The following is a 16,272-nucleotide window of genomic DNA, read 5'->3' as shown; positions in this document are numbered from 1 at the left end:
CACGTCACTTCTTTGCAATCAAGTTCAAACTCAATCCCAACACAGAGTGTCACTGCAAATTGTTTATTAAAACACAAAGCAATGGACAGTGAAAAACATCCTGATTTTTTTACTTTTTGGTGAGAGTAGGGTGGGGCATGGAAGGGGTAGGGACAGATGGAGACAGCCCAGAAGGAAAGAGCTCTATCCACCCCTACAGCTTTCCCGGGCCAGCCAGGTTCAAAGCCCCTCAATCACATCTCACTGTGTCGCTGGAAATGCGTGTTGTGGCTACAGACAGAGAGTAGGTTTGGCCTCTGCAGGGAGAGGATGGGAATCTAGAGTTGGAGCTACAGGGGCTACTAAGAACTTGACACTATCGTCCAGTACTTGGGTACAGAATAGAGCAGCCAGGCCCGATCTAGAGGGGTGGGGTTGGTTTCCTGACGAGCCAGGTTAGGCCAGTAGTGGTTGAAGAGGCTGCCCTGAGCTCTGAATGGGCAGCTGGTCCAAGCGTGGGAGAATTTGGTGGAAGGAAAATCCAAGGAGGGAACTAATCCAGGGTCAAATTTCTCTTCATTCCCTGGATCATGACACACCAGGGAAGACAGGAGTCAAGGATGTCTCATTCCTGGTTCTGCCATAATGCCTCTCCCTGCCAACCCTCCCCTCCCACCTGGCAACTCAGCCCTCCTTTCCCGACAGTTGTCCTTTGAAAGGACGGAAAGCGCACTTCAGATTGTTGTTGTTTTTCCTCGTACTGAAATAAAGCCCCGAAGCTCAGAATAGAGGTGAGAATGGAGTTCTGCTTTTCCTGGTGCTACGTGCTCCCCTCTCACAAGACTGCCTGGATGCGAGAGGTGCCAGGGCCCTCTGTGCCAACTCCAGCAGGCACTACTGTTTCCCAGGCTGCCAGCACAATCCTGGCTCCTTGTTTTTATACTCCTGGGGGGTGGGGAGGGGGGAACCCGTCCCAAGAGATCCATCCTGCTCTTTTCCTGCCAACCCAGCCAGGCCCCAAATCATCTGCCCTTATCCAAATGATTTGGCAGCCTACAGCCAGCTTGCCAAATGCAGCTGGGCAAGGACAAACCAGCGGCAGCAAGCCACCCATGTACAGGGAAGAAACCGCCCTCGCTGGGAAGCGGACCCACTGGTGCCAACCTAGTCTTGTAACAAAATGAGGAAATCTAGCCCTCTTGCCCCAGGAGAGATATAAATACAGAGAGGCCTAGCTCAGACTGAAAGGGAAAAATTACTCTGATCTCTCCTAAGCTTGAACATGAAGGCTTCTTTGCAATTTTCTTAGAGCATTTGATCCCTAATTACATCTTCCCATAGAAGAAAAGCAGATTTCTTCTCTGGTTTCTGAACTGATCCTGGGTGTTTCTGGTTCTGCTTCTGCACCATCACTTAGCCTCGCCCCAGGCTCCTTCCCCAGGGGCCACAGTGGATGGAGGCCCAAAGCTTACCCTCCCTCCCCAACTTGTTTGTTGAAAACAGGAGCATCTATTCGTCTCTCACTCTGGAAAGCTCACCTGCTCTTCTAGGTCCTTTTGGAGAGGCATGGAGGACAGTATTAATGTTGCCACTTGATGCCATTAAGGCTCCTCGAGGCAAGAAGACACCTGAATTAGGTCAGAGCCAGACAGCAAAGGGGAGGGGGAGGAAGGGACTGTGAGACCCCCTGCCCAGACCTGAATCTAGAGGGAACGCCCACCCTGGCTCAGAGCAGGAGAGGACAAGGCACTGTGCTGACCGGGTGGGTCCTTCCCCAATCCCCTGGGAGGGTCAAGAACCTGCTGATTCTCCCCCTGTGCTTCCCAAGGTGAGCCAATTTCTAGGGAAAGGAATATAAGTGCTAGGAAAGGGAAAATACTGCTGCTGTTTTCTGAAGTTCAACTGAGATTTTAGAAGCCATGGCCAGGCCTTCCCGGGAGAGGGCAGAGGCAGGATATGGAGGAAGAGAAATTCCTTAAAACAGAAGCTTCTCCAAAAAGAAAAGAAGTCAAATCACAATTCTAAAACTGGATTAAACAGTTCCCAGGCAAAGAAAGGGGGCGGTAAACTTAACTCAAACTTCACCCCATCTCTTCCAAGCCTAAGTGACCTCTACTGTGATCCTCCAATTTCAGGCCAGTATCTCTTAGGCAAACAGTGGGAACAAGAAAACAAGATCACTCTCTCAAACCAACAGGTGGGCCTGCAGGCCCTGTGGTCCTCCTGCAATCTGACACCACTGACACAAAGAGAACCACCTTTCAAGTCACCAGAATGCAAGGTAAACACTGAGCAGCTTCTCCTCAATAGTGGAGGCTTTTTTAGAAAAATGTATCTGGTTTAGGGGACATGGGTCCCAAAGATTGTTTCCTGGCATGATGTTCCCGTCAGCAATGAGTGAAGCCCCCAAAAAGTCTGTTTAGAGGCCAGTTGGTCCCTGACCCAAATCAGGGCTACACTGCAGACTCTCAGCCCACCTCCCTCAGACATCTTTGCCCAGTCCACCCGGAAACTGAACCCAAGCCACACTTCTGGCAACAAGAGTTTCACCTTGGCTATCTGCTCTTGGCTTTGGCCAGCTGGGCTCAGGAAGATCTAAAACCCTAGGACAAGCATGGATCCAGTAGAAGAGCCCAGGCCTCTCCTTCCCCATGCCTAATGGGCGTGACTTCTCACCTCCCCAACCCCACCCAGACTCCCCTACAGCGCAGCCTCTGAGCCCCTAGCACCAGCTCAGGATACAGACGTGGGGACAAACAGTGCAAAAAGCAAAAGATGAACAACAGAGTGATTCTTGACATACACAATACAAAAATAAAAATAAAGAGTACCCCATCCCCACCCCTTTAACCCAAACTTCATGTACCTATATCATCTTGAAACAGCCAAAAAAAAAAAAACAAACTTTCAAGTTCAGCATCACAAGCCAACCGTAACCAGCCCTGGGCAGCTCTGTGATCTGGGTGTGCTTGGCTCCAGGGGACTCTACCCCAGCCCCCCCCCCATACTTCTTCCTGTTTCCTCACTTCCCCTTTAGTTTTTGTGAGCCACAGAAAGATGTTCCTTCCTTTCAGGCACAACCAAAGAGGAAAGTGCCCGTCCCTATCCCTGAGCTCAGGGGGAAAGGGTGGGCTTGGAAACAGAGGCAGAAGCAAAGCTGCTTGGCTTACAGTACCGTTAGGAAATGGCCCCAGGAACCAGGGTTTCCTTCTGAGACTCTGAGTCACCGAAGGGAAGGGTTGAGGTGAGGAGGCGGGGAGCCCTCCTTCCTCAGAGAGACCCAGGCAAACTAATGAACAAGGCAAAATGGAGGCAGCAAGTCCTCCCGCATCCTGTTTACTCTACTGGCAGTAGCCTACGGCTTTGGAGAGCTGTGACGGAATGGGACTCGAAGCCCCTGTCAGAAGCCCAATTAATAGTCAGGATGTCCACTGCCCCAGGCAGGTGGTCCCAGGACCAAGGCTTCAGGACATCATCCTATAACGCAGGAGCTTCATGAAGCACTCCAGAAGTGTTCCTCTGATTATAGCTTCAGGCCGCAGCTGTCCAGCTGCCTGACTCAGTACCCAAGTATCGAGGCCTAAGTCACAGCTGAAATAAAGGGCTACGACTCTCAAAGGACTAAATGCTGACTTGGAGTAACTCATTAAGAACCAAAACCCAGGACATGAGCCCAAGGGCTACTTACTTTGTCACATAATGAGCAGTTCAAATATATGGAGCTCTTGGAAAACATATCCAAAGAGACAAACTCAAAATTAAACGCATTGTAAAAGGATGAGCCTGGCCTGAGATTCTATGCTGCTCCAGCCCAAGCATAAGCTAATCCTGTGGCTTTCCATCCACAAAATTCCTTGTAGCTTGGCTGGGTCCTCCCTCATTGCTCCCCTAACTGGGAAAAGGATGACAGGGACCAGAAAGGAGAGGAACAAGGAAGCCTCACTTCCTGCAGAAATTTTCCCATGGAATTCAAGGCAAACACTTAGAGGCTAAGGGTGGCTTCAGAGCTGCCAGGACTATGGCTGACTGGCAATCTTTCAGCCCCGTCACATCAAGAACCTGGCTGAGACTTGGACAAGGAAATGAAAGGACAAAAAGGGCACGCTATTAAGGTCAGTGAGAGGCGTCACTGGGCCAGATACAGACAATCAGTCTAGCTCCTTGGGGCAGCTCTAGGCTTAAACCAAAACTGGTTGAACCGTGACATGGAAGGATGTGGAAATAAATGAACATCAGGTACTAGATACTCTCAACAGTGGTCAGTCACTTAGTAGGGCTCAAGTCTCCAAGGTTGCTCTTAAGTTACGCTAACATAAGCCTTTTCTGATCCAAAGACCAGAAGAGACTTTTAAGGTCAAGTGTTCTGTTGCTGCAGGCTGGAAAGCATCCCTGTCCCCTGGCAGCAAGACCCTACAAAGGGGCCAATAAAAGAACTGCTGGGTCAGGTCCTCCTGGCTGCTGGCTCAGAGATCCAGGGAGGGAGGTACCAGTAAGGTGAGGTGGTAGAGGATAAGACATTCAAGCAGAGGGAACCCCAAATCCCTATGTCTCCTTCCCTTCTTGGCAATAACTTAGCGGGATGGTTGAGCGAGAGATTTCAAATGAGCCAGGTTCAGAAAAAAAGAGAGAGAGAGAGGAAATCAAGTCCCCAACAGGCACTGAAATCAAAATGATTCGTTTGTGGTAAGAAGTCAGAGGCAACTTGAGGACCTGATATAAACTAATCGTCTCGGATACCAGACAGTTCTCTAACTGGCACATGTCAGGGAGACAAGCAATGACAAAGCTCAAACACTTAAGGTGGAACCATCATTGGGCTAAAACCAGAAAGGCTTCCAAGTAAGGAAGTATCTACTTTTCTTTCTTCTTTTTAATCCCCCTTCCGTTTTCATCTTTATCATACAAATTGTACACCTTCACACACACACACACACACACACACACACACACACACACACACTTTGAATCCCAGGACATCTGAAAACTTATCTGGACATAACTTCACAACATACCCAACTCCCAGCGCTAGTCTTCTCAGGTAAGAAGATGACATTTCCCTGCTGTTAATTTCTAACCTAAAAAAAGGAACCGTGTCTGCTCTGAGTTCAGAGTCCTTTCCACTGTGTTTACGGACGAACACCCTGGACCAGGTAGGATCCAGTTTACCCTCTGTACCCTGGAGAGGAAAGAGACGGCTGGGGGCCACCACAAAGAGAGAACTAGGACTGGAGCAGGTCTAGGACCAGGTGGTGGATGAGGGCTGCTCTCTACTCACTCCGCCTCTTTTCATCTCCTTTAATTGTGTGTGTGTGTGTGTGTGTGTGTGTGTGTGTGTGTGTGTGTGTGTGTGTGTGTTTCATTTGTTTGTTTTTGTTAATCACTGTAAAAAATACAGAAACCCAAACCAACATGTTTGGTTTCTTTCCCACACCCCTCCACCTGTTCAGGATGGTGATTTGTTCTCACAATCGGCAGAGGCAGAAGAGGGTTGGAATGAAGACTCCGAAGGCCACCAGGATGGGAAACATGAGGCTGCTGTTGTCCGAGGCATAGGGGTTGGGCGTGCGGGGGCCCGACTGCACCCGGTTCTTATTGGTCTGTCTTTTGAGATTAGACCCTTCATCGTATTCTTCCTCCTCCTCCTCCTCTTCTTTCTTCTCCAGTCCTGGATGAGGCTGCAGCTTTGGTACATCTGACACAAGAAGAAGAACACTTTTTAAGTAGGACCCATGGCATTTACGTGAGGCCCTTAAGGGCAGTGAATGAGCCACAGTAAAGAGACCCTGTGACCTAAGCAGGATCCACAGGAAGGAGCAGAAACAGTTCCCAGCCTAGAGAAGAGCAGATTGCTGCGCAAACATTTGTCTTCTTTAGATTTAACTAAAACGTAGTAAAAGCCCTGAGCACGGAGAGGTTCACTATCTCCCCTTCCTGTCCTACTTCTTCAGAGCCCAGAAAGAACCAGACTGGACAAGGACAATGACCCGACACCCAAAGATTAACCTTTTCAAACCTCTCCTCCTCCCTCCTACAATCCCACATTCCCTTTTGATTCACACAGCAATCAAGGAAAAGCTGATCCACAGAGTTGTGGGTTCTCAGCACACACTACCCCTCTGTTTTCTGTCCCCTCCTGAGGGACTCTGGCTACAAATCAGTTTGGTGGCAAGACATCCTCTGGGATGTCAAAACAATAGGATGCGGAAAAAAAAAAAAAAAAGGATGCGAGCCTCGGTGCTTCCAGGATGAGGTGGGGAAAGGTACAGAGGTGGGATGGGGGAGAAAAGTCACTAAGACAGAAACTTTCTCTGCAAAAATCAGCCTGGGAAAGCTGGCAGCCAGGACCCTCAACCCTGAGAAAGAGATGTACTCTCAGGCTGGATCCCAAGGACAGGGAGACATTAATAGATGAAGTTTTGCTCAGTGCAGCCCAGCAATGCTGCACTCTCTTGGAGCACACCAAAACACTCAAGGACCCTTCCTTCTGCCTTTTTCTTCTTTCTGCCCCCAGGACACAGATGTCAAAGAAACAGAATAAGGATGAGTTTTAGGCAATTCCAAATGACTACAAGGCTCAGGGCACACCATGGGTAACATTATTAATCCCAATTTATAGTAGGGTTAAAGGATTTTGTCCAAAACCAATCCGCTGATTAATTGGCGGCAGCAAGATATGAACACAGATCTTACTCAGAAGCTTACGGCTAGCACCATGCTACACTTCACCCCCGGCCACCGGACTCTGGGTTCCCCACAATCTGGCTTTAAGTATTAGTGTTTTCAAAACAGCGATCAGCTAAACCATCCCCCCAAGGGCTTCCTCAACCATATCCTTCAGACCACGTCAAAAAGCAGATCAGAAACACAACTTACCGTCCACTGTCCCAGCCATGATGTAGAGTGCACAGACTTTGGGATTGTCATAGTATCCCTAGGAAATGGGAAACAGCGGTCAACCCCACACAGCAGCAAACATCCCCCCTGCACCCATTCTTTTGAGCTCATCCTCAGCTGTGAGGGCAGAGTAGGAGCGTTACCTTGACAAACTCGATGTAGAGTTTCCCTGTGAAGGTGGACACCTCCCCCTGGACACTCAGCTTCCCCTTTCTGATGCTCATCGGGATGATTTCATCATGAGCTGTACTGTGTCCAACGCGATCAAAGATATCCAAGTCCTTCACCACAACATGGCCATTCAATCGCACATCAAATACCTGCCAAGATGAGAAAAGGAGACAATGTCAAAACCACCCGCTTCACACCCCTTCCCCAGTTGGACATGAGGTACCTGCCTGGGCTTCAAGTTCAAAAGTAATTCAAGGAATGACAGGACTGGATATACTCCAGGGTGGCTAGAGTCCTTTACCTGAGCTAAATCAAAGCCATGTTCCTTCACTGTCAAGGTCGCACACTGGCCGTAGGGAACAAAGAATACAAACAAAAAGCTCAACATGGAAAGAAGGAAATTCAGAGGAAGGGACAGGAAAAGAACAGGGCTAAAAACAAGAAGGTGCTGACAACCAAGAAGGGAGAGGCTATAACCAGGAGGGCCTTAAGAGGATTAGTGGCCAAGAACTAGGATTCTGGCGTAGCCTTCTGTCACCAATCCCAAGGCAAGTTCAGTCGTGTAGTAATGGGACACAGCTGGGCAAAAGGAATCCAGCTTTGGGAGTTCCCTGGCTGCCTAGTGGTTAGGATCCTGGGCTTTCACTGCCATGGCCTGGGTTTGATCCCTGGTCACAGAACTGAGACCCTGCAGGCCGCATGGTACAGCCTTTAAAAAAAAAAAAAAAAATCCAGCTTCTCCTCAAAGCTCATCTGTTCCTCCCTTCTGGGAACACGTTTCACACTCTCTGGCCCTTAGCAGAGGGCTATCCGAAAGTGGTAACATCCCACTGGTCAAGCAGGGGCCTGACCAGGCCTCACCTTCTGCTGGGACTGTGCAAAGTAGACCTCGGCAAATTTCAACACCAGTACATAGTCCCCCTCCTCCTTGATGGGCACTTCGTAGCCAAAGGTCTCCTCATTGTACCGCTCTGTTTGATACAGGATCTGGTCTTCGGGGTTGGAACGCAGAATTGGCAGTTTCATGCCATAGTCAGAGGCTGGGCACAAAAGACAAAGAGAAACCATGTCAGAGGCAGAACACAAAAGAAGAGTGGAGACCCCAGAACCACCAGAGGCATTTCCAGAGCAATGCTAATAACCCTCCCAGTGGAAGGGGCCACCTCCATTGCACCTGGCTCTCAAGAGACCAGCCACAAAGGCAAGAATCAGATAACCCGTTACCAAGGAAGAGTAAAATGAAAGAAACCAAGCACTAATCACCCCAAGAAGCTCCCATAACCCTCATAGCGGAACTTTTTGAAAGCATGTGAAAATGACTTTTCCCCAACTATATCCAGAGTGATGGGAAGGGAACAAGTCTAACTCATTACTAGAACAAAGCACTATGCTACAGCTGCTGGGCTCCCTGGTGAGGGAGAGCTTCAGAGAAACCTCATAAAACCAGGGGGATGGCCAGGAACACCGCAAGACAATTAAGTTCAAAGAATGTTGTTTTTTTCTCATTCAGAAAAGCTCAGTCTAAATAAAAAACAGGATATCTGTTAGGAAAGTCATTCTTCATTGTCTTTACTACAAATTAAGATACCAGCTTTGGCTGCTTTTTATAATTATTTCATTCAAAAAGTTCCAAGGATGGTCAAAAGAAATAGGTTCATTAAAAAAAGGATGTGATGGGCTTCCCTGGTGGCGCAGTGGTTGAGAGTGTCCGCCTGCCGATGCAGGGGACACGGGTTCGTGCCCTGGTCCGGGAAGATCCCACATGCCGCAGGGCAGCTGGGCCCGTGAGCCATGGCCACTGAGCCTGCGCATCCGGAGCCTGTGCTCCGCAACAGGAGAGGCCACAACAGTGAGAGGCCCGCGGACCGGAGAAAAAAAAAAAGGATGTGATGTTCTCTAATTTCCTTTGGGTCCAAACACCTTACTTCCCACAGACTCATAGAACTCAACCTCACGCAGGCTCTTGAACTTTTCCCCAGACAAACCGAAAGGAAAACAAGCTCCTACGATATCCCCAGCACCTGACACAGGCCCTGGCACATACGTAGGCACTCAATATGATTCGCTGAACGAACAAATGGTAACAAAGGAGGTGCCTGCAGAGCAGTCAAGCCATGCACTCCTCTCCACAGGGCCAGAGCCACCCTAGCAGGGAAAGAAAATGTGCCACGGTCCTATTGGCACCCCTGGCCTAAGATGCCCAGGTCCAGAGGGAGCCACCTTTCCCGTTTCAGACAGACAAGGAATAAGGTGGAGTAATAGTAAAAAGTTCTTACTTGGGTGGGTATTAGAAGAGCCAAAAACCTCTGTTGCCCTCAGCCTGCCCCCAATCTTAGTAGGAGACGGGTCTGTACATGTTTTTCTTTCCCCCACGTTACAAACCATACCCAGGTCTTTCCTCAAATATAAGATTCCACACTCCGGCCCCAGAGATGACTAGCTATGCTTTCCAGGGCTCCATCAATCTATTGATACTTTCCAAACCACAGACTTAGCAGTGATTTCAGTACATGGGCCTAGTCTCTCCTCCTCCTTGGAGAAGTCTTGGAATTAAGATTTTAAGACCATCTTCCAGTCTCACATGGTGACTCTGAAGACATCTGGCACCTAGATCCTTTGGGTGACGTTTGAGAGCGGTCATCCCGGGAGCTTTATCTTCTGAAACTCCAAGGGAGAGGATCTTTTATCTCTAAGGGAGGTAAAAGAGTAACTAAAAGATCCAATGGCTAAGGTCAAGCCCTCGGAAAAATAAACAGAAGTGTTAACAGTTCCTGTAAGTGAATGGCAGCCAGGAGATCAGATGGACCGATGAGACAATGAACAGGAAACTCATTGCACTTTTGTCTCCAGACATTTTTTTCTTCCTATTTCTCCTCAAGAAATCAAAGAAGGTGGGGGCTGAGTAGCACTGCAAAGGATGTACTGCCAACTGCCCCAGCTCTGTTCCAGGCTCAGACCACAAACCTGTAAAGATTAAAAGATTGCCAGTCCTCTTCCACCTGAGTTCTAAGAATCTCCCTCTTCCTGAAAGACCGTGATCCTTACAAATTTGCAACAGTCACTAGATTTGCTTTTCAGAGACACAGAAAAGGTTGTGCATGTATACAGAATCATTTTCCCCCCCTTCCAGCATGGAAAAAGTGAGAAACTGATGGTAATGTAATCTGTGGCACTCTCAGTCCCACGGCTATGAAAACTCAGCCATGTGAGCAAAAAACTACTTAACAATCTTGGAATTACCTTTAAATATTTTCCCAAGTGGCTTTCCAACGAGATTTGCCACAGGCAAAGTTTTGCCCAAGTCCCAAAAGAGACAATAGCAAGAAGGACTTTTTCTCCGCCCCCACCCCAGCCTTTATGCACTCACAGCTAAGTTTCTCTGAAATACAGTGTACACATGCAGCACACCACTGCAGCTGGTAGGACATGGTTCAGATAGTTAACCAAAGGAGGGGGACCAAAGGGCCCACACTATGTCCCCAGCTTTTTAGCTCTAGACAATGGAGTCAGCAGGCTACGTGAAAAATTCAGCCCAGGTTTGAAGGTAAGAGGGGCCTGGATTTGAATCCTGGCTCTGCCACCTACTATGTGATGTGGAACAAGTTGTCTTCTCTAGGTGTTTTCTCACCTGGAAAATGGGGTATCACCTACCTAAATTCTCTACCAGTGAACTGCTTCTAGGAGGGCCTGCAAACAAAGTCTGCCCCTTATGTGGCAGTATAGGAAGAGAATTCCAAGCAAATCCCTTGGTCTTAAGCAAATCAGAGGTAGCAGTGTCTCTCTCACACTATCTTTTCAAGCTCTTATCTCCCCAAAGCCAAATCCTTCCCCAGCCAAAAGGAAAGGGTCTTCGTTAGGTCTACAGAATTAGTCATCCGATGGGCTCAGGCCCCTGGCCAGCTTTTTTCCCCTCCAGAGCCACATTCTGCTCCACTTTTAATTCCATGTAAAAGGTCATTGAGCAAAGAAAAAGATAGAGACACTTTAACCTACTCTGGACAGGAGAACTTTCAGACTCGTGTCACTGATTTCAAAAGCATGACAAGTTTTATGAAGGAAAACTGAAGGCTCAAGAGAGGGAAAGCGAATACTTCAAGGTCATACAAATGACTAGCGGGCATCCTTCTATGAAGAGGAAATATCTCCTAAAACCAAGCCAAGTTCAATGCCCTCAAGCCAAATAACCAGGTCTTTTCCACCACAGAGTCAAGAGGAACCCAGAAAGAGCAAGTTAAAAAGAACCTGGAATGCATAGCACACCAAAATCCCACACGGAGCGCTTCTGAATCACTCTCGGTAGTGGTACCTCCATCTGCTGAAGCACACAGGTTGAAAAAAGCCTTTCCCAGGCTGTCAGCATCTTCTATGAGCACTAGCTATCCTCAAGGCAGAAATGAAATTCAATAAACATTATGAAGTGCCTTTGAAAGCAAAAGCCACTGGGTGCCCTGGCCCACTCACGGTTACGAGAACGCTGAACTACAAAGACGCTATAGAGAAACAGCAAGTTCAAAAGCAGGCCAAACTCCTATCTGGATTAACTTGGCAACAAATACCTGAATTCATTCAACATAAAAATGGACTTTCCTCGCGTGCTGGAAACAATATCACAGGCATGTGGGAAAGACAGACATACAGCTCCTACCGCATTACTATAAAGAGCTGCAGGAGGCAAGGGTCTCCAAATACCTGGCAACCCTTACCCAAACAGTGCCAGAGAAGGGCAGGCAGAGGGAACCGCTGCACCACCCTTGGTGGTGCTGACTCCTTCACACAGAAAGAAACTAGAGAGCTGCCTTCTGAGAGAGGAAGATAAATCACTTCTCAGCCCCAGACCTAAAGCCAACAAAATGCTACTCTCAGGAGCCCTCTAAGTGCAATGTTGCAACTGGCTGGTCCAAGCTACAACGGCCTACAAGCCAACGACCGCCATCTACTCTCCATCCACGCCTTAATACTGCTACAATTCATACCCAAATGGACCGCCAGAGTGGAGCAGGGAACCTCTTTATGGAGTGGCAGGGTCTGTCTGAGACAGGACTCCAGTACACATGAGCTTTGGTAATTTGGTAAGTCGCATACTTTTACCTGCTACAATAAACTCTTCCAAAGGAACTGCGACCATGAGCCAATAACCCAAGGACAGAGAGCCTGGCTGAGTGCTGACCAGACCAAAAAAAAAAACCAAACCCACCGGCACCAACAAATTAAAACAACGATTTCTGAATAAGGGGAGTAGCTGGGGACTAAACCTGTGTGGTCTTAGCTCCCTCCTCTGCACAACGGACCAAAGAGGATAATGTAACTTATGTAAAGCCTGGTATCTGTTAAGTGAAAGGAACCATCTGCACACTGTCTCACCATGGCTATCTCTAGAGGCAAAGTCCATAAACGGTCTCCTTCCTCCCTGCCCACACCCATGAAGAAAGAGGAAGGGTCCAGGATGGAGATAGCAATGACCTCCTGCTATTAAGTCTGGCTTTGGCTGCTGTTACAGCTGCTAGAGACCAGGGCCCTGACTCAGCTGAACCCAGGCTACTGAGACCTACATGCCAGGGCTAAATAAATTCCAGAGCTAAACTGAAGACAAACATAGTGCTTCAGAAAACAGCTCTGTGTCCCAACACCGTGACATGTATGGAAGCAATAAACTCCCCAATATAACAAACTCCAGGACACTGCAATTAACTTGGTTGGAAGAACTAAGTTAAACTCTTTAGGAAAGGCAAGAGCCAAATCTGGCATTGTGGAAAAAAGAGTGAGAAGGTCTGTCTCCTACTTTTCTGAAGATGGCATATTGCCAATCTGGCAGCCTCTGAACCCAGCATACGGCATAAATCTCTTTCCAACACACGAAGCGACGAACTTCCTTCTTAATCCTGTTTTCCAATCCTACTAACAGAAGAAACAGAGTCTAGAGCAGATTTTCCCAAAGGGTGGTCTGCAGATGTCCTACATCAGAAGCCCTGGGTGCAGAAACCTGGGTTTAATCTACAGGTCTGGAATTTGTATTTTTAACCAGCTCCCATGGCAGTTCTTACACTAACTTTGAGAACTGTGCAGCTCTGTCAAAACTACTGTTGCTCAATCAATTAAGTCAAAATCATTTTTCCCATAAGCTGGAATCACACCTCTCAGGACCACTTAGGGTAGGTTCTCCGCACTCGCAGACGGAATATTCAGACCTTACGCTGGCTGACCCAGCTGACACACCACCAGCCCCCTGTGCAGTATGGTGTCGACATAACCGCCCTCTGGAAAGGGCCTGCAGCTTCTACTTTTATGCACACACATGCCCCGCTCCAAAGGGGGTTGGGGGAGGAGGCTACAATCAAACTTTCCTGGCCCATCCTCTTCGAAGACTCCTTTCCATTCTGGCTAAGAATCAAGCCCCGCTCTTGCAGAGAGGGCAAAGAAAGCGGCCCATTTCTGGGTCGGCAGGAATATACCAGAAACTGACTTGAAAGGCGAGCAGAACCTCCGGGTCAGGGACAGCGATAACCGAAAAACCCGTGAGGCCTCAAAGTGGCAACAGGCCGCCCTCGTCTTTACTCTCCTAGCTTGGGTGGAGGTGAGGGGTTAAGAAAATGCAGGATGCGAGGTCCAAATATCACTTCTCGCCAACTCTCTGCCTCGACGGCTCTAGGTAGCTTCGAGCCAATGCCAGGCTCTGGGCTCTGATCGGGTTCCCGAGGAAACCGTAGAGAGAAACTTCGCTCCAGAGACGTGGCCCCAGGGTCGAGGAAGGGGCTCGGGGCCCGCAGCCCTCGGCGCGCTGCGCCGGGCACGGCAGGCCCGGAATCCGGCGGCTCAGCCGAGGAGCTCTCACCTCGGCCCACCCGGCCTTCCAAAGGGTCCTTGCGAAAGTGGATGCCGTGCACGTCCACATGCGCCTCTCCGCCGGCGTTGACGGCCCAAATCACGCTCTCGGGCAGCCCGGCCCCAGCCGAGCCCACCACGCCGAGCCCCGGTCCCCGGAGCGCCGGCAGCAGCAGCAGCAGCAGCAGCAGCAGCAGCAGTCGCAGGAGCGCCACGGCGGCTCCCTCAACCGCCCGGGCGCCCAGCATGGCGGCCTCCACAGCGGGGGGCAGCCTCCGCCGAGCCTTGTCCTCAGCCCCGCCAGGCCGCCCCGGACTCAGAAAAACAGCGCCACGGGCCGCTGTGCCTCAGCCGCCGGAGACATGTCGCTCTCAGGCCTACTTCTCAGCCACGGGTGCCACCTCCCACCTCAGGAACAACCTACCCCACCTCCCAGCCCCGGCCACGACCCTGCAGCCAATCAGCACCCGGCCCTCATTAACTACCCACCACCCCGCCGGGAGGCGCCCGCCCATTGCCTGCCAGGCGCGGGAAAAGGCGTGGCTACTCCCAGGAGCTGGCCCAACCACCGAGGCACGTGAGGGAGCGCGCGCAGAGTTGGGTTGAAGCCGCGGTTCAATGCGGAAGTGGCGAGGTGGAAGCGCCCAGGCGGCCCCGGAATCCCACAGCTGAATAGGAAAGGGGGCCTAGCGGGGAAGGTTTAGAATAGGGCGCACTGACACGTCGCCAGCACTTCCGGTGTTCCAGGTTTTGGGGACCGAATAGGCTCCCGAGGGGGCGCTGCCGACTTTCCCGCCCCCTTTCTTTCTCAGGGAGAAGCATGAGCATACGCTCTAGTAGGAGAAGCAATGATCACTCTTCCGACCTGAGACTCGGCCTTTCTCCCCGCGTGAGAAGAGAACCCATCCTCCTCTAGAAAGGCCACAGGCACAGGTTTTCAGGGCAAGGTTCTCACGAAGATCCCGCCCCCACCCCTTAGCGGGCTCTGGGCTGGTGGTAGCGTCCAGACGGCCGCCCAATCAGAAGGCTCCAACGCAGCGGAAACGCGTGGCTTGGGGGGAGGGGCTCCAGGCTACCCATATCTCCATGGCGACAGCCTCGGGCAGGCCCCCCTTTGGAGGGGAGGGGCTGGGGCTTTGCCGGCTCCGGCGAGGACTTGGAGGTACCCAGTATGGAGGTCCAGGCTGTCCCGTACAGGCATGACCCTAGCTTCCTCCCTGCTTTTTGGCAGTTCACCCAGCGCTCTCCTGCCTTGGCGATCCCTGCGCTGTGGTCGCTGCCCGAACTCCCACTTCTCAGAGAAACTGAGGCCCAGAGAGGGGAGGAGCGTTGCCCAAACGGTCAAACCGCAAGTTTAGGGCGGAGCCAAGGCAAAACTCCATTTATCCATTTGTTCCACATTATTTATCAAGACCCTACTACTAGGGTTGTCAGATTTAGCAGATAAAATACAGGAAGCCCAGTTAAATTTGAATTTCAAATAAATGGAACATACTCATACTAAAAATAATTTATTGCTTGTCTAAAATTCAAATTAAACTGGGCTTTTTTGCATTTTATCTGACAACCCTGCCTACTACCTGGCAGGCAATCAGTTTTGGGCAGCAGTGAACAAAACTACACCCAGGATCTCGCATGAGAATCACAGTCCTGACTCAATTATTTAGTTAGAACAATGAGGAATGCTATAAAGGAACAAAGTGAGGTACGGAAAAGGAGTGTAGGTGGGGAATTTAAATGCACCCGAATTCCTTCCCCAGACCCCAAGAGCAGATTCCCACAGAGACAATTTCTGTAGTATCCTCTACTGGTCCCACTTTTTTCCCCCTGTTTTGCAAGAATCTGGACTTGCTTCCTCCCACAGACTTGTTTCCCCTCCCAAGGCCTCTTTGGGGCCCTGCCCTAGAGTGTCGAATCCTACTTTCCTCTGAAACCTGTCATCTTTGGAGGAACCTGACAAGTCAGAGCTTGAAGAGCCCTCAGTGCAGGGGCGTGGTGCAAATGGGGAAACACAGGCACAAAGAGGTGATGGAGACTTCCTCCCTCCTGTAAAGCCTATGTTCTGGCCATTTACCACACTGCTTCCAGGAGCTCATGTTTATCCTCAAGGCAGTCTAGTCTAGGAGGCACTATCACAGAAACGATTAAACTTTTGAAAAGGACCCAGAAACCCTAACCTTAAGCCTTCTCCCAGTCTCCTAGATCCTTGGTCACCCCAGGAGGTAAACAAGATAACTGGCTAGCCCCCCTCCCCCAAACTAGGCCCTTCAGAGTCCATGCCTTGCTGGGCTATCCTTGTACCGAGGGGCCTGGCCCCGCTTTTGAGGTTCAGATGCTTGTCGATTAGGCTACCTCTTAGGTAAAACAAAAGTTCTGATACCCTGGAGGCGGGATGAGCATGGGATCTGA

General features: G+C 50.0%; 1 protein-coding gene across 3 annotated transcripts; it reads right to left on the bottom strand.

Moving 5' to 3' along the window:
* Window positions 1-47: 47 nt before the first annotated feature.
* MLEC (malectin) lies at window positions 48-14,824 on the bottom strand. 3 transcript variants are annotated; one of them, XM_019950412.3, is made up of 5 exons: window positions 14,729-14,824; window positions 7,906-8,084; window positions 7,017-7,193; window positions 6,853-6,910; window positions 48-5,671 (listed from the first exon to the last, which is right to left on the bottom strand). In XM_019950412.3, the coding sequence occupies exons 2-5, from the start codon at window positions 8,068-8,070 to the stop codon at window positions 5,442-5,444; spliced, it is 630 nt and encodes a 209-aa protein (XP_019805971.1). In that variant the 5' UTR covers window positions 8,071-8,084; window positions 14,729-14,824; the 3' UTR covers window positions 48-5,441. The 3 variants fall into 3 exon arrangements, with proteins under 3 accessions (XP_019805971.1, XP_019805969.1, XP_073646297.1); XM_019950410.3 differs by lacking the exon at window positions 14,729-14,824 and adding an exon at window positions 13,874-14,615; XM_073790196.1 differs by lacking the exons at window positions 6,853-6,910; window positions 7,017-7,193; window positions 14,729-14,824 and adding an exon at window positions 13,874-14,672.
* Between the last annotated feature and the right edge of the window lie 1,448 nt (window positions 14,825-16,272).

This window comes from Tursiops truncatus, chromosome 13 (genome assembly GCF_011762595.2).
Source record: "Tursiops truncatus isolate mTurTru1 chromosome 13, mTurTru1.mat.Y, whole genome shotgun sequence".
Classification (NCBI taxonomy): domain Eukaryota; kingdom Metazoa; phylum Chordata; class Mammalia; order Artiodactyla; family Delphinidae; genus Tursiops; species Tursiops truncatus.
Note: the sequence above shows the minus strand (reverse complement) of the source record. Positions and strands in the feature narration are given on the sequence as shown.